Source organism: Anser cygnoides, chromosome 2, assembly GCF_040182565.1.
Source record: "Anser cygnoides isolate HZ-2024a breed goose chromosome 2, Taihu_goose_T2T_genome, whole genome shotgun sequence".
Taxonomy (NCBI): Eukaryota; Metazoa; Chordata; class Aves; order Anseriformes; family Anatidae; genus Anser; species Anser cygnoides.
Genome location: NC_089874.1, coordinates 138,835,599 through 138,863,004, shown reverse-complemented (window position 1 = coordinate 138,863,004; position 27,406 = coordinate 138,835,599). Strand labels below are relative to the sequence as shown.

General features: G+C 41.8%; 1 protein-coding gene across 1 annotated transcript; it reads left to right on the top strand.

The window, feature by feature from the left end:
- The first annotated feature begins 499 nt into the window (after positions 1–499).
- On the top strand, positions 500–26,208 carry CDH17 (cadherin 17). Its single transcript, XM_013172549.3, has 18 exons — positions 500–582; positions 3,311–3,380; positions 5,911–6,009; positions 6,570–6,704; positions 7,976–8,114; positions 9,323–9,481; positions 10,061–10,260; positions 11,501–11,632; positions 12,416–12,566; positions 13,293–13,508; positions 14,919–14,995; positions 16,238–16,429; positions 17,593–17,837; positions 19,717–19,847; positions 21,051–21,287; positions 22,055–22,171; positions 22,292–22,408; positions 25,350–26,208. The coding sequence occupies exons 2-18, from the start codon at positions 3,336–3,338 to the stop codon at positions 25,460–25,462; spliced, it is 2,505 nt and encodes an 834-aa protein (XP_013028003.3). The 5' UTR covers positions 500–582; positions 3,311–3,335; the 3' UTR covers positions 25,463–26,208.
- The last annotated feature ends 1,198 nt before the right edge of the window (positions 26,209–27,406 follow it).

The following is a 27,406-nucleotide window of genomic DNA, read 5'->3' as shown; positions in this document are numbered from 1 at the left end:
TTGCTGCAGAGCTCAGGCAGAATTTGAGCTCTCTGAGACCACGACTGAAGAATTATTCTTACAAACAGGCCGAGTCCTCCCCACGCACAGGTCTGCTGTGAAAACAAGTCACGTTTATGTCCAAAACCTTGTCTTCCACATGCAAACTATCCCTGTGACTGGCAAGCAGCAGACATCTCCACCTGAGGCCCATGCCGTCTCCTTGCCACCTCCTGTCCAAAAGGACAACTTTCGCCCTGCGGCTCCAACCTGCACCCTGCGTGTTTGTTCCTTGAAACCCCGCTGAAAAACTGGATTCAGAGAGAAAACCCCAAAGGACGTAAAAAATACTGAAGGCTGTAAATTATCTCAGAGCTACACTGCTTCCTTCCGTGGCTGCCATTTCATACCACACCTAGTCATTAAGAATCAATAATTCTCCATGCTGTTAATGTTTGAGCCACTGAACCTCTAGGGCGAGTCTCAGAAACTATAAACTGTGTGGAGAAGCACAGACAGACACTGCCAACCTGCACAAAGGTGAACCCCACAGATGAAAGAAAGAAGTATTTTTTAGACCAAAACAAGCTTTTCGTGTTACAGGTAAGGGATGATCTAGCTGTCATTTCACTGCAAAATTGTAAAAGCTGAAGCAAGGGGTTTGCTGAAGGCTTTGCTGGCAATGTTAGAAACTCAGCTGTCCTTGTAAAATGGATGACTGCTGTGCTAAGGCTTAGTCTGGTTTGTATTTCATTTGGATCAATTTCCTCTGTTTTCGCTTTACTGAATTTTAACATCTGAAATCAATCATTTAAAGAAAATTAACTTTTTTTTTTTTACTTTTTTTTTTACTTTTTTTTTTACTTTTTTTTTTTTCCCATGGAACCAAATACTTTTGATTGTTCCTGATCTTCAACCTCTGGGAATATTCTTTGTTCTCTGAAAGTTTATTATTGAAAGTCGCTGGGATATGTGTATGCTGGCTATGCTAGAGATTTCTGTTCAGGCAGAGGAATCAGAAGGGATTATTAGGGATATAGCAGTGAAATGAAACAGAGAGATGAAGGGGAAAATATGGGTCCCGTCCTCAGCCAGATCTCAGGCTGCTTTTAGTTAAGTGAAGCCTATTCTAATCCTGAAACTGTCTATTGTTGAAAACTTTTGTATGAGTTTATATATACTGAAACTCTATTCTGAGTGACGGAGGAGCATGCAGTTCAGGGCTCTGGTCCTTGGCAGTGCCATGACTCGGTGGAAGCTTCCAGCCGTACAGCAGTGGGCACTGAAAACACCCCAGACATTTGGGGTTCAGCTCAAGGGCTGATCAAGCCACTCATCATGGCCATACAATAGGCACTGTAAAGGGCACAATATTAGGGCATGATATTTATATTCAAAGTGGAACTGTAAAGGCACTTCACCCACAACCCAAGAAATGGCTGTATTTCCACTGCTGCGCTTTGTAGTCAGTTTTGGGCGGAGACTCCTGGCCAAGACACAGCACAGATGGACAGCCACATGAAGGAGTGCATTTTCCAAAATTTTCTGTCCCCTGCACTAGGGCCGGACATGTCCCATCTATAAATTTTCTCCTAACCACAGTAGGTCTTACTGCTCCTGTTTTCCCGAAATCTGGACTATGGTATCCCCAGACCTCCCCATACCCTTTTTGCTAGCCTCTTGCCCTTCTTCCCCCACTACTCTCAATTCCCATGTGTCCCACCACTGCTAGCTGGCCAAGGGGCACATATGGATATGTATCTCCCAGAGGGTCAGATGAAACTACTCAGCTAATCTCTGGGTGCATACTGCAGCCTTACGCAAAGAGGGCATGGCTTTGGGTCTTCTGTCCCACCTGCCACCCCAGATCAACAAAGAATTAGTTTTTCAAGGTTTCTGCCCGCTATCAAAGGTAGTTGAAACTGGCCAATGTATTCAGAAGGTGCCAGGAGGAGAGGGGAGGTTGTGAGACAGACAGGAAAAGAACAAACCTCCATACGCTATCTAACTTCAATATCAGCAACAGTTCAAAGTGTCATCTCAGGTGGTTCAAAATGTCTTCTCTACCTCTCAGTCCTGTTTCTGCCAGATCCCAGTTCCTCTGGCTGCAGGCAGGGTGGTGAGGGACCTGACCAACAGCAGCAGTGCCAGGCAAATGCAAGGATTTCCCCTTCAGCCCTACTGTCCAGACAAATATAACAATCTTCCTCATCCCCGCTGGTTTCAAAGGAGTGCCATTTTATTTTCCTCCGGTACCCACTCAGGTAGCTGCTGCCCATGTAATTTCAAAGGGCTTGATTGCCCTTGATGAAGACCTGCTCGAAATGGGATTTGCAAGACAAGGTCCCGTGTCACATACTAAAACGAGTGCTAGAGAAAACAGCAATGTGGGCAACATTTTCTATATTTGCAGGTCCTATTTTTGGTCAGCCATTGAGGAAAGAAAAGTTAAAAAGAAAAGATATGCTGGAAAGCCCAAGCAGGTGGGCATCTAGAGAGAGCTGTGCCTCCACACTGTTCACACTGTTGTTTTTTTTCTCTGTGAGTGCCTCCATGGGCTCCAGGGGCTTTGGTGGCTGAAGGATACCTGTAGGTGTGAGCCAGCTAGCACGGAGCACCATGGAAGACATCAGCACTGTACACCAACCTCACCTCTCTCCAGAACCCGCCTCAACCTTTTTGTTAAAATATAGAAGTAACGAGAAAGCAAGACTTAATTTCTGAGGAACCCATTTTGTTTGCAGGAGGATGCAATATCAGTCACTGCACTGTGTGCTCAGCCTTTTTTTTTTTTTTTCTGAAAATCAGGTTCCCTTGAGGTAGGCAGTGCCCCTTGGACTTGGAAATTTCATTTCCAGTAGCTGGGTTGTTGTAAGGGGTGCAGAGGCCTACTCCCTCTGCCTCTGCAAGCCTCACAGAAGGGATATTTTTCATAATCAGAAGATGGGGGCTTCAGGATGGCTTCCACAAGACCTTCAGCTTCCTGTGGTTATAATGTTCCCTGTGAAAGTGTCGTTGCTTTCAGTAAAGCAGAAATGAAAGCAGGGCTTGTGTGACACTGGTCAGCTAAGCAGCGAGGCCGCATGACTTGAAGTTTCGTGCCGGCTTTAACTTCTTTTTGACAGCAGCTGAGGCTCTCACGGGACCTCTGGCAGCCTAGGGGACAGGCCTGATGGGCACAGCCACCCAGGACACCAGTTCTGTACCCACTCCTGCTGCCCTAGCAAAGGGCAGCCGGTTCTCCAATTTTGGGAAAATTTAGCTGTAACCTCTACGCACGGAGTTGGCCAACTCTATAAGGATTAACTTGACTTTCACATCTTCTTTGCAGGTGCTAAAGCAAAGCATATTCCAGTATGTTCAAGCTGCGTGGACTTCAGTTTCTGCTTGTCATTCAGTGGGTGAGTTGCAGTTTTTCCTTCATTTATCTAGGAGCAAACAGCAAAGGTTGCCCAGGAGCCTCTGAGCTCCAACCTTGAAGGTGCCTGGCAAAGCGGCTGTAACCCTGGGTGCAGGAGGACATCCCAGCCATGTGCATGGTCCCACGGCCAAAAGTTAGGCAGCCATGTCAATCATTAGAAAAAAAAAATAAGAAGAAACCAATTTATCTATTTTGACTCTTGTAGTTCCTCCTTAGATACTACTTTTTTTTCAATAGATATGTTTCACGCTAATTACAATTTTAAAATACTGCAACAAATCACCAAAAAATGAGGACATCTGCATCATCCTAGTGCATTGTTCTGCTTTATGACCCATACATGTGCTGCCATATTAAATACATTCTAGATCATATAATGGCATATGGTTTAAACCATGCATATTAATTATTTAACCTCATTATTCCATGTATGTGAATCCCTTCTCAGAGGATTTTCTCAAACTGAAATGTATTAATTATGCTATTTATGGACCTCGTCTATTAAATTCAGTAGATTTACAGATGTTTCTAAAGGCTTCAGTGACAGCTCCTGCTTTATAATTGAAATCAACAGCAAAGATAAAAAATGAGTCAAATTCAATTCTATGGAAAGAATGCCTTAAAATACGGAGGAGCTGGGACTGGGGCTGATGGGCAGCAGCGAGCACCTCTGTGCCTGGCAGTGCCAGTCCCCATGAAGCCGCACCACAGCCATTACAGCTGTCTTCAACTGAGCTGTCAGCCAGATACAGGCCAAGGGGTAAACCTTAATTCCCCTTCAGGCCCCTGAGGAGTGATTCATGCTGTAGACATACGTTTGGAAATATTTATGGTCCACATAAAGTAATTTTAATTGACAGGAAGAGATATCTTTTACTTGCTTCACAGCCTGCACTTTGAACCTGGTTTTACGGTGTCAGCCTTTGTTCCTCCATGGCGGGACAACTCCCCCTGTCAAACATGACCAAGAAAAACCTCTCCACAAAATGGCCCTGGGAAAAAACTCCAGGAGATTTGTCCTCCTCCAGGAGCCAGGCTGTGCCCACCAGTGCCACATGGGTCAGATCCAGGGTCCTGCTAACCTTGTATCTTGACCCTGGCAGAGATGAGCTGTCAACATTTAGCGAAAAAGCAAAGGGTAGCCATAAAGTACACTTTTCTGGTACGCATAGCTATTACAGGGCTTTTGGGGGTATTCTTCTACTGTCATTAGCATTCACTAGCATCCTTCCCCCTCCCCTCGCATCTCTTTCCCCAGTTCTCACAATGTTCTAGTTTTCCCGTTTGCAGAAAGAATCACAAACCCTTGCAGGCAAAGAGGGCAAAATCTCTGGCTATTAATAAGCAAAATCTGGCATTATTCAAACGCAGCTTGTGACACACACACACACACAGAGCAGTGCTTTAGGGTAAATTGTGCTGAACTTAGCTATGTTTTTGTCATAGCTGGAATTAAGTTTTCCCTTGGTGATATGTAAGCTGTGCTTTTCTGCGAGAGGCCAAATAACTGTCTCAGCAGCAGCAGGACCAAATCCAGGGGAAAAGTCATGCAGCAGAGAACAGGCACTTCCAGAGCCTGACTCCATAGTGTAGTGGACAGTGTGACAATGGCTCTCGGGATCCATACAGCAGAATAAACTCATTTTTCCTCTGGAAGAAAGGGAGGAAAACCCTGTAAGATTCTCAGCAGAGGGTTTTATCTCTGCTGCCTAATGACGGAGCCCTAATTCTGGCAGGTGGCTCTTCAGCATTTCCAAGACCTCAGGGACCAGGAGAGAACAGTAGATGTTTGAGAGATTTTGGTTTTGCCGTTTCAGAAGCAGGCAGATTGTTTGAACTGTAGGCTGAATTGTCTTGTATGCAAGAGCTGCTCTAGGAAACTTATTTTTGCCTTTCTTTTTTCATTTGGAAGCAAGAACCGCCCTGTAACACCAGGGCTTTTAAGAGTGTGTCTGGAGGTCTTCGGGCCCTAGGGAGGGGTTGGCTATAAAACACATGAAAAATTTGCCAGAAAAAACAGCCTGTGAAGGCAGTGCCAGCTGGAGATCAGTAGGACAGCAGTAGAAATTACAAGGGGTGCATCTGCAAGTCCTCCCCTTCTCCAGGTGGGGTGCTGGGTGTTCCAACAGACTGGTGGCCACAGGATTGCACAGCTCCTGGATGGGACGTGGGAGTGGTCCGGAAACGCTTCCGTGAATTTCCTCTTGCTCTTAGTCTACCTTCAGCTCTTCGGTGTGTCTGTCTGCTCTTGAAAGTAGATCAAAACATAGCAGTTAGAAAAGGGCAGGACACAAATGTGTTTTTTTAAATTAACCTAAAAATAACACTGCCTTTAAAAATGGATGCATGTTAAAGAACTATGAGATGTTCAGTGCAAATGCCTCTACCGTTACACCAGAGCAAAATAACTTGCAAGAGGCTCACTAATGGAGAGTTGCTGTGTGTGTGTGACAACAACAGACATTCCTCAGCTGCTCTTCTCCACCGTTCTCTCTCTTTCTCTCTCACAGGCTATGTGCCAGAATCTTGGGGACCTGAATTTAGCTGGGCCTCTGAAAGACATGAATTTCTCTATTCCAGAAGGTGCAGGAGTACGCCCCATTTACCAGGTAATCAGCATCTCTTGGTATCCACTCCATTCAAATTCAAGTCTCTACATGCGAAAAACAGGAGACAAGCCCATCTCTCAAACACAGTTTAGGGGCAAAACAGAGATTAATAGTTTAGGGGTAAAACAGAGATTAACAGCATTCCTTGAGAATGGGTTTCCATGCAACTTGTGTCATCATTTTCCTTAGTCTCTGAGGTTTTCTTCCCAAAACCTTAACCACAGAAGGACAGATCCAGCTCCTAGGCAAATGGAGGATGTGTGTCATTTTTTTTCCGTTCCCATGCTCAGACAAAGTCTTGTCCTAAGCAGACGTTTTCTTTGGAAAGAAACCGCAGTTGGGATTTCCTGCAGCATTCAGGAAATAATGTGAAAAGTTCTCTGTTGCAGACCAGAAGACAGCAGAATTGTTTCAGCAGGCTCTTGCAATATCATTCCTCCAGCCAAATGCACTGTTGGCAACAGGCTTTAAAAGACACAAAAACAAAAAAATTCTTTAGATTATGGTGATAATGCTGAAAAAAAATAATGATTTTTCCCTCTGATTTTTCCCTATACTAGTTCATATCTGAGTCACCTGTGATTTTCAGAGCAACTGGTGAAAAAGATGGAATAATTGACATTGTGCCAAAGACAGGAATGCTGTATCTCAATGGATCTCTGGACTGGGAGACTAAAGCCGTGCACAGGCTGCAGGTAAAAACTCAACGAAAAATAGAAAGGAAAGGTTTTTCATATTCATCTTGCTAGTTATTCCTGAAGACTGGTAGGGTGAATTCCATGGCTAGAATGTGAAAATAAACTATTGTCATCTATTTAGAAAGGTTATAATCTATTTAGTGACAAATGATGTAACTAGATGACATTTAGACACAGAAGTACAGACCTAGCCTCTGTTAGATAGCAGCAGAAAGCTGTTTGGAGATATCAGGGACTATGTGCTTGTCCTGTTACTATATTCTTTCAATGAAGATCTTAGCATGAGCACTGCTGGGAGTGGGACAGCAGGTACGCAGTATTTTTGCCTCAGTACAGCCTTGTGCTCTTCTTCTGTGTCAAGAACGGCATTGCCTTTTTTTCTGAGGCACCACCAACTGAGAAGGAAATGATCATGAGAGGATCAGTGTCTGAACAGACAAAGGACACGATAATGTTTTAGTTAGCCTTAGTTATCTTTCTAAAGAACAAGATGTCTAGCGCTTCAGGTTTAGTAGTTTCACGTTCTCAGCTCTAAAGCACACTTGGATTGGTGAAGTATTAGAGAGGACAATTTCCTAGCCCCAGAAGTTAACTCTAAACTTGGGAGTCCTTTACAGACAAGAAGAAACAATGACAGAACTGAAAAATTATCCTTGGTTAGGCATAAATAATCATGATTTGATCTATTGTGTGCAAACAAAAGAAAGTCCAACAGACATAGTATATACTTGATGCTTTAAAGTCAATCAACTGAAAAATGAGAAGTCTCATTATTCGGAACAAAAATGTCATCAGAACTAAGGATTAAGTTTTATTAACAAACCTTTGGATCAGCCTGCTCTTCTGGTTGATGTTAACAACAGTACGCTTGAGTCCTCTATATCATGTCGGGTTTTCTCCTTTTTCTTTAGAAAGTATCTATTTCTATTTAAAGGAGATCTTGAGGCCTAAGCTATGCAAGAGTACAGGTAGTCTGCTGAGTCTGGAAGTTAGAAATTGCCCTCTGAAAAATGTCAGTAAATGCAGGAATAGGTTATTCTGCTTTGTTGACGTTACATACTATGGTGAATCATCATCAGTGAGCTACTGTGGTAAATTTGTTCTTGTAGATGGAGCCACCCAGTGATGGCTCTCACCAGATTTGTGTGACAGTAGAAATTACTTTGTATTTGACAATCATTTGATTGTCATTTTCATTTAGGTCTTTACATCTCAAATTTATCTATGAGAAAATAATTATTTGTTGTTCCTTCTTTTTTCAAATCAAGGTGGAATGTCTGGATGAAAATGGAGACGTAGTGAAAGGTCCGTATACTGTGACAATATATGTTGAGGATATCAATGACAACCCACCAAAATTTGACCAGCCAACTTACACTGGAGTGGTGAGGCAAAACTCCCGTGCAGGTAATCATTGCAACAATTAAATTCTTTAGTTAACAGGAAGTTAGATAGATTAGTTAAACAGTAAGATAAATTGGATGCTATACTTCAACAAGCTGAAAAAAAAGAACAGTTTTCCCTCCCACAGGATTGTTCTAAATAAAGGTACAAACATGTACAACAGAAATGAAAGTGCAAACAGGTGACCACTGTGTGGTGTAAAGGGATGACTATATTTAGAAATATTTCATAGTACTTCTTGCTTAGGAAGTACTGCTTAATAGAGAAATATAGCTGCCCTCTCCATTGCAAAAAAAACAACAAACAAACAAACAAAAAACCTGCTTGAAGAAGTTTAAAATTTAAAGGTTGCCAAAGATAATACAGACAGACAATGTCAAGAACATGTAAGTCCTTGCACATCAGTGAAATAAAAAGCCAGTGCATAAGTGAGCTATGTGTTTATGACCGATGGTTCTCAGAACCTGGGGTAAACATTAGTATTTACCAGAGAGGCCTGGGTTATGGATTGCAGTAATCCATTCCAGACATAAGGAAGTATCAAAAAGCAGTTTGAGACCTACATCTTGGAAGTGAAACGAAGAACTCAGCCAGATGTTATCACTGTGACCATGGAATCAAGAAGAAACTTTCACTAAAAAATGTGCATATAAGGCTCCATGAGGCCAGAAAATCATTCTGCAATATTTTGCCATGTACTTCAAATGCATCCAAGTTGAAAAGATTTTGAATGTTACATGGGTGCTGAAAAGGCAAAAATGTGGTTATTTTACCGTGCATCTCTATTTATTTTTTTTCATTGTGTGACTGTTCCTTTATTTACAAGTGTGCCACAACTGTGCATTTTTCTCAAGGTGCTCTGTGTTGAACTGCCTTGTATAAGGACTGTGAAGTGTCTTTAAAGTAGTAAGAAACACCAGGTGTGGGCACTCTGGCTAGTAGGTAGCTGCTCTCTGAGTTAGCTCTGCCACTCCTGCGTCTACTGTTTTTCACCCCTATTGTGATCCTATTAAACAGAGAAAATGGACCCGTGGGATGGCACACAGGCTATGTAACCCCCATGCACAAGTATGTCTTACCACAAGAGCTGTGTTATGAAACAACAGCAGCTCACTGTAAGATGACTTCCCTGCTTGTGAGCTCTGCTCAAATGGGCTATGTGTTGAGGTTTCAGTCATTTCTTACAACTGTTTCTTCTCTAATCCAAACAGGCAAACCCTTCATGTATGTCCACGCCACTGACCTAGATGATCCTACAACCCCCCACGCACAGCTGACATACAGCATTCTCCACCATTTTCCCAACCCTTATCCAGAAATGCTTTTCCAGATTGATAGTGTAACTGGAGCAATCTCACCAAGTAGGACAGGTAAGTCAAATTACTCATCTGTCAAAAAACAAACATGAGTTTGGGGGTATACATAGGAAAGAAACAACAACTCTGATGTTAAATCCTAAATAAACTCAGTCAGTGGGACATACTCCACAGAGACCCTGGTTTTGGTGAAGTTTCTTTATGTTTCCCACCAAATTCAAGAGGAGTTAGAAGAAATGGAGAAATTCAGGATCTGAAAATATGTTGAGAAGACAGATAGATCCTCTGACCCTCTGGACTACACTGAGTTAGATCCTGGGGTTAGTTCTCTTCCTTGAAATCTAGAAAACCAGAAGCATTAATGTGAAAAACATAGAGAAAGGTCAGCCAGCTGCATAATCCCACATAAACTGCAATAATTTTAAAAATATATGTATATAGCTTCTGCTAGGCCTACTATGTTGTGCTGCATTGTTCAGAGAAGCCAGATTGTTGAGATTTGGCACAGAGGTCTATCTAAGGAGTGATCCCCGAGCAGATGTAGAAGCAAGATACGTGTAGGAGGCAATGGGCAGGTGAAACATCTCCCCAGGCTCTGCTTCATTTTCTCACAGCTCTTTGCTCTGTCTCTAGGCTCCTATTACTTAGACCCCCAAAAGCAGGACACCTTCACACTTGTTGTCACCGTGAAGGATATGGCAGGGATGACAACAAACGCTTTCACCAGCAGCGCCGATGTGATCATCAATGTGAAGGAGAGCCTGTGGAAGGCTCCCGCCACTGTCTACATTCAGGAAAACTCGACCAAAACCCACCCTGTGAACATCAGCCAGGTAGGGCCCTTGGCCACAGTCCCTGCAATGCTCCTCAGTGCCGCAGTTATTTTCTCTTTTCTCACGGCATTCAGCAATGGATTCTCCAGAAGGACTTTGGCACCTCCCAGTTATTTTCCGTATGGTATCCTTGGGAAATGATTTTTAGGACAGGCCTCATTAACATATTGTTAGGATGAAATAAACAGTTTGACGGGAATAGATTGAGCCAATATAAGCATTAGAGTGACTAGACTTTGCCTTTCAGTTTGGAGAGGCTGGTGGCATCACCTGTGTACAATAATATTCCATGGACAGAGGAAATTTTGGAAAAGGTCATTTAGGTTAGCTTCTTCTGTCTACAGAAGAGCTTGTCAGGTGTCCAGCTCCACTGCAACCCTGTTGTGAGTAGCTCCCCTTACTCAGAAACATCTTCTGTGGCCAGTTTTGTGTGGCACAGTGAACCTGTCATGTCAAAAGTACCTAGGAAAGATTTGAATAGCCTCCTGCAGCTTCCTGCTTTCCCATGGTATTTCTCTTCCTCTGTTATTTCATTGGGCAAACACGAAACGTTTTGCCTGTACCTGGAGAGTGGGAGTGATGTATGTACCAGTAAATATTAACCAACAGGCCAACAGCCTTTCAGAAATGTTTGACTTTGAAAACCACCTTGGCACTGGCACCCCCAGTGCTGTGATCTCCTGAGCATGGCGGGGTTCCTTCATTAATTCGGCAGCCTGTACTACACTTAATTTTATATCTCAAGTATCCCACTGACGATTCCCTGTCACAGACTTTGGGGCATATAAAGAGCTTCCACACACATATGTGCACATAGGTTCTGGATTTTTGTTTTGCTGTTCCACATCACAGAATTAGATAAAGAAAAAAAGAAAAGAGGGATAGGCAGTGTAAGGAGATGGAATAAGTTAGTGTCAGGACATTCAAATAGTAATTCCTTCTCCTTTACCACCATTTACCTTCACAAAACCCTTCCACAAAAAGATAGGCATAATAGCCCATCCTTGACAGCTGGAGAAACTGAGATAAAACGGCTTCACCACAACGGTTCAGAGAGCAGGGATGGATTATTGGTCTGGTTTTCTGAGGTTTATCCCAAGAGTCTGCCAAACTGTTAATTTTCTGGTTTATGAAGCTAACAGGAATGCAGTCTTTTCTGTTTGTGGCCCAGAAATGATCCCTGTTAAATCTCAGTCCACACTTGTGACTTCCTATCCTGACTTATTTTTGTGTTTTTTAGGTGCACTCAAATGAGGCAGATGTAATTTATGAGCTTCTTGAAAAAGAAAAGCTGGCCAGATTCCCATTTTCCATTGATCAGAATGGGGTTATTTATGTGACTGAGCCATTGGACAGGGAAGAAAAGGATGCTGTAAGTAAACATGTACACCCTAACCGATGGGAGGGAGCAGCCAGCTGATTACTGCTGTGGGAGTAAACACAAGAAAGCTATAGAGGATAGAGGGGGGGAAAAAAGAAAAGTTTTGTTTCTTAATAGATATGAAAGTACATTCATAAATGTAAACAGTTTTCAGTTTGCTACCCTAAAATATTTCTCCACGGGTCTGGTGTAGCAATCACCACCCATAATGTTATGCATAACGTGCTACACAGAACACACCGTGCCGGGGTTGTAGGTGCATAAGCAGAGGGCAGGAACTTTGCACATTTTAAACCTAGTTCAGATCCCAGGGACTGCAGCAGAGGAGGAGTTCAAGTTGCAGCTGGAATTTTAAAGTTACACTGAAGCCCTCCATGCTGGGGGCTTCTATGCAGAAAACCCTCTGTCGTTTTTTTCTTGGAGGAAATTTGGGGACAGGAAGGCCAAGAATCAGCTATGCTGGAGGAATCGCATCTTTGTATGTGACAGATTCGTTTGCAAAGTGACAAAAATGAAATGTTCCTGCTTTTCGTGATGTTTTGAGAGAGTAAGTTCACAGGACAGAGGTTTGTTCAGGACTTTTCAGTTCTTTTGAGAACTCAGACCTCAGGCACAAAGGCATCATGGAAAATCTCTGACATAAACAGAGGGAAAATACTGAGCAGACGAATGAGAATATTTCATTTGCATGGAAGGCTCCCATGGTTATCCATTTAAATGCAAAAATGTCACTGTGGACATTCAACACACCTAATCTTGCTACCCTCTTTGCAGTATTCATTCTTTGCGGTCACAAAAGATACAGTGGGAGAACTGGTGGACAAGCCTCTGCAAATTCACGTTATTGTGACAGACATTAATGACAATCCCCCTGTGTGCGAGAATGCCCTTACTATAATTGAAGTTCAAGAAAATGAAGGTGGAGGTAAGAAAACAGCTTCTACTCATTTATACACATCATTCTAGTCCTCTTACTGTTTCCAGCTGGGTGCAAACAGCTAGAATTTCTTAACCCAAAGGGTAAAATACAGCTATCCTGGAGGAACATTCTTCTGTGCCAACAGCCCTGTTGTTTTTGTTCTGAGAATTCATGTGGAAATGATATCAGTAAACTGAGGAGGACAGACCCCAAACCAGTATTTAATAAAATGGTGTTCAATTTAAAACATAGATTTGCATTTTCCCGTAATTGGACTAATGCTTAGAATGTAAAAAAAACAAACAAACAAAAAAAAACTTTTATTATCATTTCAGTTGCTATCATTTCAAGAAATACCATTCTAAAAGTGGCTTGAGCCCTTTTCTACCCATGCCCGTGCTTCTCCAGTGTAACGCCTTTGACTTCAGTCAGCCATTACTGAAACCTATCCCTATGTCTTCACATCAGTTATTTGGTTTCAAAGATGAAAGTGCCTTCTTCAAAAGCACAGTCCTCTTGCACTGCCCCAAGTCCAAACCATCTGTTTGGGATGTTAAAGGAAAAAACTCTAAGAAGTCAAATGATTGTGTCCATCACAGTGCTTTCCACACAGCTGTGTTCTAATCACCACCCTACTTGCATCGGTGTCACTGTCATCACTGTGCACCTCTGTGGAGAAATAAATGGGTACCCTGCATTATCCGGCTGACTCTGATTTCTCCTCTGCCACAGGCAGTACTATTGGCACCCTGCATGCTACAGACATGGATGAGAAGGACACCCTTAATTCTCGCCTGAAGTTCAATATTGAGAGTCAGGTTCCTGCTGTTCCTGCAAGTAATATGTTCTTTGTTCAGCAAGACACTGGGATTTTGCAGTTAAGGGGTCATTCGTTAAACAAGCGAATTGCAGCCAACTATTCCTTGAAGGTGATGGTGACAGATGCAGGTACGTAATGCCTGAAGTTATATGTTGAAGTAGTTTTGTTCATGCTGACATCTCTGATGCTCAGTGTCCAAGGGACAAGAGGAGTCCTAGGGAATTCTAGTATCTGGAGATATTCAAGGCCCGTCTGGACGCTTACCTGGGCAACCTGCTCTAGGGAATGTGCTTTGTCAGGGGGGTTGGACCTGATGATCTCCTGAGGTCCCTTCCAACCCCTACAATTCTGTGATTCTGTGAATTCACTGGAAGCAGCACAGGGATCTGGCTTGTTCTAGAATTGCCCTTCCTTGTTCTCAAGGTGCAGAGACATTAATTGTGATTCATAATGCAAGTATGGAAGGAAACCAGCTCTAGGGCAGTGCATGGTTCAACTGGGCTTGTTCGTTAACAAGCAGATCTCTCTGGTAAGATATTTCCTTTCACAGGGGAAAAAATAAAGAGATCATATGATTGATTGTTTAGATATTGCATTTTCCCCCCTAAAATCTCTCAAAGAGACTCACTGAAATAGCTGAAGTTATTAAACGCAGCTGCCTAGAGAGTCTAGATGATGCATTTAAAAAGATTAAGAGCTGAACTTTATCTTCAAAAAACAGTCTTGTCCATTAGGCAAGTTCCCAGGAGTCCTTTGTCGTTCACTGAATGGAAAGGAAATCAAACTCCTTATTAAAGCTTAGAGCTTTGTGCTGGAGTCCTCAGTCAGGCAAAATTTGTGCTTGGAGGAACTTGCTAGTACATAAAGCAGTGTGATGTATCCCTTAATGAAACAGCATCACTTAGATATGAAAACCTCGCTGGGGGAGAAGCCAGTGAATTGTTTGGGATGCTTGTTTGAATTCCATCCAAATGTTTTTAACTTTCAGCTTATGGAGCACACATGGAAAACACTAAAACTAAAACACTAAAATCCATCTACATTGCAATATCACACAGACAGAGAGAGTATGGTTTCAAAATCACAATTCCCTTGCTATGGTGCCCCTGCTCAGGGAGTGAATAGATTTATGCAGATCTGAGGTTTAAGTTTGGCTACAATGAAAATGAAGGTGCTGTCTGATGGCCCACTGAGAGGACACAGTAGAGTAACATCCAGAGTGTTAGTTTTTATACGTAAAAGTGATGTTGAGAAAGATAACACAGTTCATAGCCAGGATGTGGTTAAAAAAAAGTGAGGGAAATGAAACGAAAGAGGATGGTTCAATGTTCAGAAAACTGGGAAAGTGAATAGTAAGAGAGAGTGAGCTTTTCACTGGTTACAAGATACTGGAAATTGAGTCATTCTTACAGTAGCAGGGCTTTGCTTGATTCAAGCAATTTGACAGGGCTCACTTTTGCACATAGTGAACCCTTCTGAAGCAAAGTTATTTTTGGCAGAAGGGCTGCTGTGACATTGCTTGTTCTTTTACCATGCAGATTTCCAGACAATCTGTGAAGTGCAAGTACATGTCATTGACATCAACGACCAGATTCCCATCTTTGAAAAATCAGATGTGAGTATTTTTAACACTGTCTTTGATGTTCCTAACAAACTTTTGACAAATGTTTGAGCATGCACTCAATGTCTACAGAAGTCAATGGAAAACTAACCATTTACAGAACAGGTAACAGAGCAAACCGCTAGTGAAACTAAGGGCAAGGTATTGCTGGAAAGCCTGCTTATGAGGTCTGTCTAGACAATAAACAGTGGGATTAATTCAAAGTTAATTATGAAATGCAAGATAATTTGCTGTGCAAAAAACGACGTGTATAGAAATAAATTATTCTGTTAAAGCAGTTTATTCCAGAAGTGTACATTCTGGAGGGAAAAGGGGAAAGAAGAGGTTTAAAATTAATTAAAATAGCTAAATGGGCAAAAGCTAACAACTCCCAAGTTCACTTCCAATTATAGTACTAATGCACCCAGAAAACCCCAAAGATGAAATGTACTTTTAGCTGAATGGAAATATAACAGTATTTTCTTTAACCAGAAACAGTTGTCCAGCCATCCATGCCCAAACACAGACCTGCTAGCCCTTGGTTCAAGAGCAGGTGTCAGGCTCTTGCCTCCTGCTCTGGTGTAGGTGCTGAAGCCTGGCAGAGATCTGCAGACCCTCCCTGACTTCTGTCAGCTGGCCCAAATCTCACTGCAGCGGCTGTCATGCCTACATTTAGGTGCTTAAGCTCCCACTGAGCTCAGAAAAGCTGTCCAGCCCGTCAGGCGTAGGTGGCCTCTTGGGGAAGCTGTATTGGTTTTGGGGCTGTTGACTTTCTCATCAGAAGGTCTCAGTTCAGGACCTGGTCTCAAAATGAGATTGCTGGGTTAAGGCATACATCAAATAGCGTAAATTAGGTCTGCTAATATGGCAATATCCCACAGTGCATGGAGCAATTAGATATTTAAGAGTCTCAGTGCCTGGGGTGCTCGGTGGGGACAGAGGTGACCTCTGTGCTGTCCCTGCTGCTGTGAGCATTGCACGTACATGGAGTGGTTCCACCAGAAGAGGTAAAAGCTGCTCCAAATGGTCTGTGACTGCTGCTGTACTAGTAGCTTACCCACTGACAGAGATCCTGTCACCTTCGCTAAATGTACAGCTAAGAAAGGGGATATAGTTTTGCTCTAGTGCCCTTCTTGCAGCTCTAGGTTCCCCCGTGCAGCGAGGTAGCTCGCCTCTACTGCTGAGCTTGTAGCACTCAGCTTTTTATCTGCAGATGGTGCTAGGTGTGTTATGTTTCAATGATCTCTCTCTCCTCAGTATCACAATGTGACTGTTGCAGAAAGTATCCCAGTAGGAACAGTGATATTAGAAATTCAAGCTACTGATATGGATGAGCCTGCCACAGGGAGCTCCTACATCATTTACCAAGTGGAGGAAGGAGATCCAGACAACAAGTTCATCATAGAGACAGACCCTGGAACAAACCGAGGGTTTGTCAAGATTAACAAGGTGAGTAGATGGGTTTATTCTCTTCTCTCTCCCTCTACATGTACATAATTTGCCATATACAGTACTTCATTGGTGCAGTGCTCAGGCACACCTATCCTCCTGCCTTTGTTGTTCCCCACCTGCCTTCTGCTGCTGGCCCCTGCTCTGGGCTCTGGCCGATGAAGGAGCTCTTTATGCACCATGGGGAAAAATGGCATTACTGAGTTTTACTTGAGTGATGTAGATTTTCCTTCCTGCTGGTGATCTGGGCCACTGGTGGTTTTTGCCACCAAGTGCAAGTGAAACTAACTTGTCTCAGTGCCAGCACAGTGAGGAAGTTTGTTCCTGCTGAGGCCAACATTGACTGTGACAAAGCCAAGGTCAATGTGTGCTGAGGTGGGTGACAAATCCCACATGCTGAGCGTTGGAATCAGAAACACAAGGAACGTTTTCCGTTGCATCCATGCGTTTCAGTATAAAAAGGGTCCTCCCTTTGAAATTAGCATTCTTGGAGGCACGTGAACTATGGGTCTGGAAAAATGATCACTCATTTTCCAAGGAGTTACACATAGTTTGCATCAAGTTCATGTGCCACTAGCCAGGCCATGGGTAGTTATCAGTGGATTATCTTTGGGCTCAACCTCGACATCATTTTTTCCCGAAGATGCAATTGTGAGAAACTCCGTGGTGTAACAACCCTTGCAAGCAATTCTGTCAGCCAGAGATCATCCAAGGCCTTCTAGTACAGAACTATAAATACTATTGCTGTAAACAGGATATAGTTATTAAACTTAGGCAGGTGGCAACATTATTAGGAAATGCAGTTGCTGAGGAAGCCTCCAAATGGGCATATGGTTTCACTTACACTGACTGTTCTCAGTGTCATTTTACTCTTGACAGCTCTCTCCTATTTCCTTTATATCTTCCTTGGGAAGAAGAGGATTTTGCCATTTCTCATGGCCAGAAAGGCAGGGATGCTCTCCTCTGCCATCCAGCAGGGACACTGGGGTCTCTGCCTGTGGGTTGCTGCCCCATCACGGGTCAGGCACGCTCAGGTGGGCTACAGATGGGAAATGAGAACACCCTCACATCTGCCTGGTGCTTGCTGAAGCAGACAGCGGTACCATTGCTTAAAACACTTTTTTTTTTCTTTCTTTTTTTTTTTTTTTTTCTGATTTACCCAGGCTCTTGATTTTGAAACAGCTGAAGTGCATAACCTGGTGATCAACGCCACAAACCCCGAGCCTCTGGTGTCAGGAGTGCAGTACAATGCCAGCTCCCGTACCCTCTTCAAAGTTTTTGTAACCAACGAGGATGAGCCACCTGTCTTTCAAAAGCAAGTTTACACAGCAAACGCATCTGAAGACATTCCTGTAAACACTCTGCTAGTAAAAGTGGAGGCCTATGATCCTGAGGGGAATAATGTAAGGTAAAAGAGAGTGACCAAGATTTATTTATTGTATTTAAGATTTAGAATTTTTTCCTAATAGGGGTACAAGGAAAACGTACACAATATTTGGCATAGAGGAAAAGTTTTTTTTAGAAAAGCTTGCCTATGCTTAACTTCTGGTAGAAAATCTGGTGTGGTTGGGTGGTGGCTGGTGACTTACCCACAGCCGACTGCTGGGCAGTGCCTTTCTAATCATCTTTCTGTCTGTGTCGTGACAAGCATCACCAGTGGGGCCCTTGAACAAGGAATCTAAAAGTGAGAAAGCCCAATGTATGTCTCCAGGAAAAAGTCAGAGCAGGTTTGAGAATAACAAGGTTTCCAAATACATCTTACCAAATGCCTTTAAGAAATTAAGCATGTACTGAAATGCTCTCAGGAACCAATAGAGCAGTAGCCAACTTTCACATCATTCAGGACACCGCAAAGGGCTTTTATCCACCAAAACACACAACTAATAGCGAAGCTCAAGTTCGTGACAGATAATTCATTCAGTTACTTTTCTGTCAGAGACTAAAGGTCTACCTCCACCATGGATGCAAAGCGCTGTGCAAGCCAACTCCTGTGCTTGTGAGCGGGATACAAAACCTCAAACTGGCTCATTAGGTGGACCAACACTTTGTCATAAGGTCACCATGAGCCTCTGCCAGAGCACTGATCCATGCAGGAAGTTGTGCAGCATGGTATAAATGTATCTTTCCCAGTAGTGTCAGACAGAATTGTTTGTGGTTCTTGCTGCATGATTCCCAGCTAGAATGCTGAACAGATCAATCCAAAGCAAACCGTCCTTGAGATTTAACTAAAATTCAACAAAACACCAAGTAGTTAATGGAGTTGCAGAATATGACCATTAGGCCGCCTGTGGATTTTTATTCCCAGAGGTTTCTCATCTACTTCCCCCTAACTTTTGGGAACTTAGCATGTTTGGCCTTCTGTCAAGCTGGTTAAACAGTGAGCCACATAGTCCAGAAGCTCTGGGAGATGATGACAGAGACAGATGACAGAAATTCATGTTTACATAAACCACATCTATGCTAAAAAATAGGTTAAAAGAAGTATAATAAAAATTATAAAAAGTAAAAATTTACAAGCATGTCAGCATGCTGTTTTAATGCAATGGGTACTGAAAGAGCAAAAGAATGAAAAAGGTCACATATAGTCAATAAATGGCTTTGTTTTAACTGGGTCATATGTTCATGGTTAAATTTGTATAAGTAAATACCCACAGACCCTGTGCTTTTTCTGCCTTTTTATTTTTATATTTTTTAAACAATAATATACAGGCAATTATGTGGTGATGTTTAAAACACTCCCAAGTTCCTATGGTAATCACAGTCTGCTCCAGACTGGCAGCAGGTGACCTCTGCAGTCTATCTCAGGGTGCTTGGTCCCTCATTTATGCAAAAAAGGGTGCCTGGCTGCACTGCTCCTCCCACCCCACACACTTTGGCTTGTATCCCCATCAAAACCAAGGCATGGCAGACGTGATGGGGAGGGTGAGACACAGGGTTAGGACAGAGCATCCCTCTGGACCAACAGCTCAGGAATGCCATGGGTTTTGCAGTTACAAGGCAGGTAGAGATGTAGCATATATAAGCTGGAGGAGCCGTGGCATTCCCATAGTTCTGCTCTCACCCTCTAGTGTCTGAACTTAATCCCCACCAGAAATTGATGGGTTTGGCCTCCCTTCTTCTGTCTGTCCCTCCTGGGTGGCTGTACTATTAGGACTCTTCCAAGAACCCTCTCTTCAAGTACAATAGCAATCTAGCTACTTGCATATAATCAATAAAGTATATGCTTTGTCAACATTTTTTCCTGGTTTGGAATAATATATGTGATTTTTTCCTATTTCCTTCCAAAGATACTCTTTAGAAGGTGACGTGAAGAAATGGCTGAAGATTGATTCAACCACTGGGAATATATACACTGCTTCCACTTTGGATCGAGAATACAAAGAAGTGTACAAAGTTGATGTTGTTGCATCAGAGACAAGTAAGCAATGCAATGGCTACACACACACACAGAGGAATCCTCTGCCCTTACTTCTTTTTGAGGAATTATTATACTTCCCATGACTTCAGGAGGACAGGGCAGCAAAACTGAGTGCATGGAAAGTAGAGGAATATGTGATGTATCTTTAGAAGATACATTCCTTAAGAATTTCACTTTCTTAAAAGACATTTTGGTCTTGCAGATAATGAAGATTAAAACAGCTTTCATGCAGTTAGCTATCATATGCCATTATATTTGCTTGAGCAACATGGCATAAGGTGAAGGCCTTAATTTCTTCAGTGTTTTCAGCATCAACAGTTTTTTACCATTTTTTCCTCTACACATATAAAGATTTAATCTTTCTTGTAGGTATGTTTAGGCTTCCTGAAAATATATATGAAGAGTAATTTGTAACCTTTTATTATAAACAAATCTAATACCTTAGTTAGTCTGAAATACATTAAGGCTCCTGGTTCCAGTCATTTGGATATTTCATACAGTCCACCTGGGGAGATTTCATTGTGTATTTTACATAAAATAGGGGCTAAAAGTCTGGACTACATTTGACTGAATGAGGTGTAAATATTGGTTTCCCTTACTAAATACAGATAAACAGTAATGCTGGCCACTGTTTTGAGGGACCTGGGTAAAGATGCAGATACTGTATGTCAGGAAGAAGGCATGTTTCCTCAAACATTGAGCTGGTGTGGGGCTGGTCCTGCAGGAATGGGCAGGAGAAATGACAGGGCTCTGAGAGCTTCTCTTGGGTCTCTTGTCATGGCCCTGGGGCAGAATATTGACTTGAATTTCCTATATACAGAAGAGAGATGGGAAACTTTTGGAGTTTCACTCTTAAAAAAGTGTTCCAAAGAGTGAATGCTCGGACCTTGGATATGACCACTTACCAGATATGATAGTCTAGCTGTCTCCTTTTGCTTGCTACTGTTCTGTAGATAGCTGGGGAAAAATAAACCATACTTTTTAGAAAGTGGAAGTAGCTAACAGGAGTCTCTCAGGACCTCCTGAGACCTTACTTCTGTGTCCTGCAGAAAAAATACCACCTCCCACCCCTGCCCGATGGTGTACCAAGCGATACGATGGTGTATCATATAGGTGATACATATACGATAGCTGCAAATGCCACAATCCAGCCTGTAAGTCCAACCTGTGACTTTTAACTTTGCATTCTGTTAAACTCTGCAGATAACGCTGCTCAGAGATCCAAAATACCCTTCGTATTACACTTAAAGGATGTGAATGACAACCCTCCGCAGCTAGTTACGGATTATCCTACTTTCTTTTGCCACCCGCTTCATGGAGGAGAGAAAGCACTAATTCAAGCTACTGATGTTGATGAATATTTATATTCCCCCAGAATTACTTTTTCTCTCGGGGATGATGCGGATACAAGAAATAATTGGGAAATCTCAAAAGTCAATTGTAAGTTAATAAAGCTATTCTTGTAATGATATGGGATTCTCTACGTAATCTGGGAAACCCATAGAAATGTTGAATTCCTTTCTATTCATACTTTTGCATATCTAATATTTCAGGTAGAAAAAAATGTAAGTTATTAAGAAATTCCATACATTTTGGCATGTATTTATTGGAACACTTAAGTCATTTTTTTTCTTCAAGAGATAACATTTAGTATGCTGCAAGCTAAAATTTTTCTAGTACTTAGGAGAGAAGAAAGATGTAAGAATGAAATGTACTGCATGCTTAAAAGAATACAAGATGCTGGCTTAAAGGGACCTTTGGACTGACCCCAATGGATGTTATACTCTTACATTTCCAAGTTTTAAAGCATCTTAGATGTGGTATAAGCGCACTAGAAAAGTGGTCTCTCCTACTAAACTATCTTGGGAACAGTTTAAGTTGGTTATGGCTTATAAAAGTATGTGATGATTCTCTTGGTTTAGATGTGATCATACCACTGTAGTACTGCCCAAGATTAGATTTGGCCCACTCCAGAAATTAAACAGGAAATTCTTTGAGCATATGACACAGAAGGCTAGACTAAGCATTCAGGCAGTCCGTTTTGACTTGAAGTCTGCAAACCAGTGAGATCTCAGAAGACAAGGAGGGAAACAAGGAACTACCATCGAGAGGAAAGCAGCCTTAAGAAAGAACACTTGCAGCTGTAATGAATGTCGACCTAAATTTTGTGCTTGAGCTGACACAAATATCCCATTTTTTACTTACAGATACATACGCTCACCTCTCTCCAAAACATAGTAACTTTGAAGAGAAGGTGTACATTGTTCCAGTGATAATTAATGACAATGGAAAACCACCTTTGGAAAACAAAGTGAATCTTGAAGGTATGCTATGCACAGCTATTTCAATATGCAAAATATTATTTCAAGACAACTGTAATACATAAAAACAACCAAGCTGCACTACTAAACTTCTTGTTAACTTCATGGCATTTCTTTTTGCAGTAAAAGTCTGCCAGTGTTCAAGTGAAAAGTCATGTTTTATAAAACTAGAGCATGAGAACTCCAAGCCAAGCGTCGGCCAGGCAGTTGGGATTCTTCTTGGTGTCCTGCTAATTATTGGTAGGTGACTTCTTAGCTGGTATGAAGCCAGGTCTCTGAGATGGTGCTGCTGCTTTTCTGACACTGATTCACTCCTTCGGTGAACAGATTTTGTGAATGTTGCAGAATGAGCAAAAAAGCAAAGATCTCATATCTGAGATCACGATTGGTGCAAACTTCAAAGGTTTTGGTCATAGGGATACCTTTCTTTGGACTTTGCTTCTGCATATAACAGCAAGCAGTTATAACAAAAAGACAAAAGAAAATGCTGCACTTGTAGTACACTGTGATTTCACTGCTAAGTACCACCTTTTTCCTGTCAGAGAATGGATTGGAACCCCATCGTGGGCTTTCAGAGTATCATGAAAATAGCAAAGCATCCAAGAATGTCATGCTATTTACTGTCTGTAGATTTCCAATCAATTGCTACCCATAGCTTATAATTATGCTTTCTTTCACCTACTTCAGCTTTGCAGGTTTACACATGCCAGTGGGAGAATTGCTTTGAGCTGTGGGAAACTGGCATTTACGTTAACAAAGTACGATTATATTGTTAAGCAGTACCGAACAGTGTTATGTTCTTATAGGCATGAGCTGATACAACTTTGACAAAAGGTTTAAAACTTTTTTCCAAAACAAGACAAAATCTCTTTTTGGTATTCTTTTTATGAACATATGTGCAAAAGTAGTGAGCACTGTTGATGGGATCCAGTTCCCTAGGAAATGAAAAGCAAAAAGAATTCAGTGCATAATGCCATGTGATTTTTGACTGTGAAGATCACAAGCTCTAGACTGGGGGACTGACAATGAGCCGTGGAGAGGGAAGGGAGTGTGAAAGACCCATGGAGAAAATCAAAGCAAAGAAATTAAACACTTTACAGACCTCATATTCAAAAGAGTAGGGTGAAATTAGAGCATAAAGGGGAACAAACAAAAAAAAACAAAAACCCCAATAACTTATGTAAATAATAATTAATCCAGTTTGAGAAGAAAAGAGAATGAGTCCCTGAGAACAAGTTCCTGTTCAACACCTAAAAAGACAAAGACAAACCTCTGTGCTAACTTTTCTTTTGTAATACATAAACCCCTAAAGCCAGGGAAGGTGCTCATGCATATTTGATATGTGTTCATCTTTGGAAGATAAAAGGAGAAAAAAATTGATTCAAAGAACCTAAAACAGAAGAAGCCATTCGCAGACCAAGCAATTGACAGAGAAAACCCTCAATATGCATCTTTATCATTTCTGTTCAAGCTTCTCAAATCACTTGTTTTCTCACAATGCCTTAGTCTGATCCCTTGCTTAGCATGGAGTCATATAATAGTGAAAATTATGTTGGGTAATTGACTAAAGTTATTTTCATTGCAAGAGAGCTGGCCAGCTTTAAAGAGCACATTGAAAATTTTTTCTGCATTGTAACTAAGAAAGAAAAATGCAGTGTATGTAGCTCATAAAGGATTTTTAAAAGAATTCCTGAAATGAGTATACAGGGTTTATTTTTCAACATAAATTTTTCCACTTTAAAAGCAAAATCAGATGATAGTCTCTGGGGTGGACTTAACAGGGATCTGGGATCAGATATGGGCAAAGAGAAAAGAATGAAGGAGGTATCTAAAAACTTTTTGAAACCCGGGGATATTACAAATGTTGAGTTTGACCTTGAAGCTCAGAAGATATGACTGTAAAAACAATCATATCTTGGAGGCCTGTCTGACACAAGAATGAATTCTTGCATGAGCTGAAGGTTGTCTCAGACCTCAGCACCTGTTGTGACATGCACAAGGATCCTCTGTAGTTTTACTTTCTTTAAAAGAAACACAAAGCATAGACATTGGAAACCAAGATACAACAAACCAAAAAATGAACCACAAACCCTCAGCCAATCCAGTCTGATGGGACTTTCATTAAAACAAAATTCCTTGCTCTTGGAAGGCGTTTCTCCCTTTGAGAAGATGGTGGGAGAATGACAGAATTACAGAATTGTTGAGGTTGGAAGGGACCTCAGGAGGTCATCTGGTCCAACCCCCTGCTCAAGCAGAGACACCTACAGCACAGGGTCCTGTGCCCAGGACCACATCCAACTCGGCAGAAACTAGGTGTGTTCTTTGATCGACTGCTCAGATACTACAATATACAAATATGAACAACTACAGAAGAGATATTCAGAGCAATGAAGGGGGGGAAGGGGAGCAGCAGGGCACTTCTCCATAATTCAGTACAGGACAAACGGGATGTTGAAAGTGAAAGATAATCTAAGACTGATAAAGAGGAGATAAATTTACGTTCAGTGCAACGAGTTCATTTTGATTTTAAAAGGATCAAATATATATATGTATTATGTACATAATATGCATATTTTCTGTGCATATATACACACACATATATATGATTAATGAAGACATTCACAGACACCTTAGATTGGATATGACAAGTGATGATAAAGGGTATAAATACTTCTAATTCAGGCCAGAAGCAAATCCCACTCATTCTCAGCCATAGGTGAAGAGATCTCTGAGATCCATCAGTTATTATTAAGAGATATAAAAGCGTTCCTTAAGGAGAGAAATTTCACTGTCAGTAGTCTTAGCTTTGCTGTAACAGAATTGCCATTCCATTGGGGGAAAAAACAAACAAACAAACAAACAGGGACTACGATTCATGACAACAAATCGCTGCTCAAAGGAAGGGGGGCTGAAAGAAACATCTGGTCAGGTACCAGAGGAGAAGTTCTCCTCCAGGGGAAGTCTCCTGAGTGCTGAGGCATCTCATTTTCCTCACCAGTGCCTCAGGTCCCTGAACGTGCTGTTGACCCAACACTACGTGGTCATTGTCCAGAGCCATTTGGTTCCATTCAGGATGTAAAGCAGTGTGTATATTACAGTATGAGTGTCAGACCCTTTGCTGAAATACCTTCTCAGAATGTTTTCTCTTTGCTTTACTGATGAGTGCTCTCTTTTTTTCCAGGTGCCGTTATAGGGGGGGTATTTTTTCACATGAAGTACAAACAGAAAAATGAAAAGAAGAGCCAACAGAAAGATGTAAAGGATCAGACTGAATGTGAAGTACTGAATAAATGACTGTATGTTTCATAAAGAGAAAAATGCCCTTTGGGTTGGGAAGAAGTGGCCTTTGTATCTCCCAAAGCCCTGAAGTGTGTTATCATCCACTGAGGATACAAGCATGCAAAAGCAGGCTCCCAGGGTTTGGTCCTCACTTTCATAAGTAATACTATTCAGTCACATAACCAAAACCAAAGATACACTTCAGCAGCAGCCATTACTCATCAGCTTTGACAAGTGCTAACTCATGACACCACCAAATGCTGAGCTCCTGCAAGGATCAAATGCATGGAACCAGTCTTTGTTCGGCAGCTAAAGTAAGCATGGGCTTTCCAGAGGACTACACTTTATCTGACTGCATATCTACGGCTCTTTATATCTCAGTAAGTAACTGAATAGCAGAACAGGGAATAAGGTCCTGTGCTACATTTGAAGATGTCCCATGAAGTGACAAGAGTCTCTGACTGTCAGCAAAGTTGCTCCCAAGCATTGTAGTCTGTAATCTGCCCTGGGTAACGCCTGCTTACGTTATTCTGGTGACTTTTTGCTAGCAATATTCACTAGCAATGTGACATTTCAGCTATGATATCCAGAGTATAACCTGGATAACCTGTGAAGTGCCATGGCTTGTCATTACAGTTTTGAGGTTAAAAAACACATGTTGACTTGTGGAAATTGGGTGATGTGCTGTTTTATCGTACTGCTGCCAATATTTTGCTTGCCCCCTACATACTTGATAAGAATAAAAATCTTCTTTAAAGGTTTTAGAGTCTATTTATTTTTAAGAAGAGAGAGAGAGACAGTGCATGAGAGCAAACCGTGGCTGCTTGATTATCTATTGTATTTAACCTTTACTTTCACATCATACAGATGCAAAATGGCTCTCAGGCCGGAGTGGTATATGGCTGTCTGATTCTAGATGCAATGATTGCTGGAGGCACGTGTATATTGGTTTTAGTAAATGTATTTGGGCCCAGGATGACACTCAGGGAAGGAAAGCCTTCCTCCTGACAGCATGCCTATAGAAGGGCATTTCTGGTGACAATTTGAGGGAGACTTTTCTTTTAAGCTATAAATAAAAGCTGACAAATATTGTGCTAAACTGAAAAGACAATATACTTTTGAAAGCATTGTAGAAAAGGTCATATGGAAAAGAGTATGCTTGTTTATGCAGTTTGTTGGTTTTTTTAATAACTTTTGCATGCAGCACAGAACTAGAAAGAAAAGAGCGCTTTTTTGGTAGCATTGCATTATAATAGGTTTTCCTAGAATGCTGCCAGCAAAAACTGTGCTTTTGGGCTTCAGCGACACAACCCAATTGTTGTATCTCTTACCCCAGCTTCCCCAGCTGTCAGAGCTCTGTTATTTGCTGTGGGGCTCGCTGCTGGAATGTATTTATTTTATGATGGGAATGCAATCCATTATATTTGGAAAGTATGACATTCAATTACGTCAGTGTGTCCAGGGACTGGGATTAGTATATTGTTTTATAAATAAAGGAGCCAAAGTTCAGGAACCATTGTACTTGTGTATATCAATACGGCTTTATCTGAAGATGGGGAAAATGTGCAGCTTTCCTCTTTGTTTTATTTCCCTGACCTGTCCCGTTTGCTTATTTTACCAAACAGAACCTCCTATTTTCATCAGTTTCTTTTCTGATAAATAGTCAGAAAATCTCTTGCCTAACTTACCTGCATTCCTGTCACCGAAACACATCACTGTGGGATGGTGAAAGGAATGCAGGTAAATCAGGCAAGAAATTTATTGCAGGACCTCACCCCTGCCCTTAGCCTATGGAGGCATTGCAGCAGTTTCCGTATCTCAGGGGGTAAATCCCCATAGCCTTTGCCCCAAGATCCATGGACAGCAGAGCTTCCAGGACAAACAGAAAAGTCCCCTTTCCTCAGGATCTTGACCACACCTTCAGTCCTGAAGGCTTTGGTGTACTTTTTTCTGCCTGCA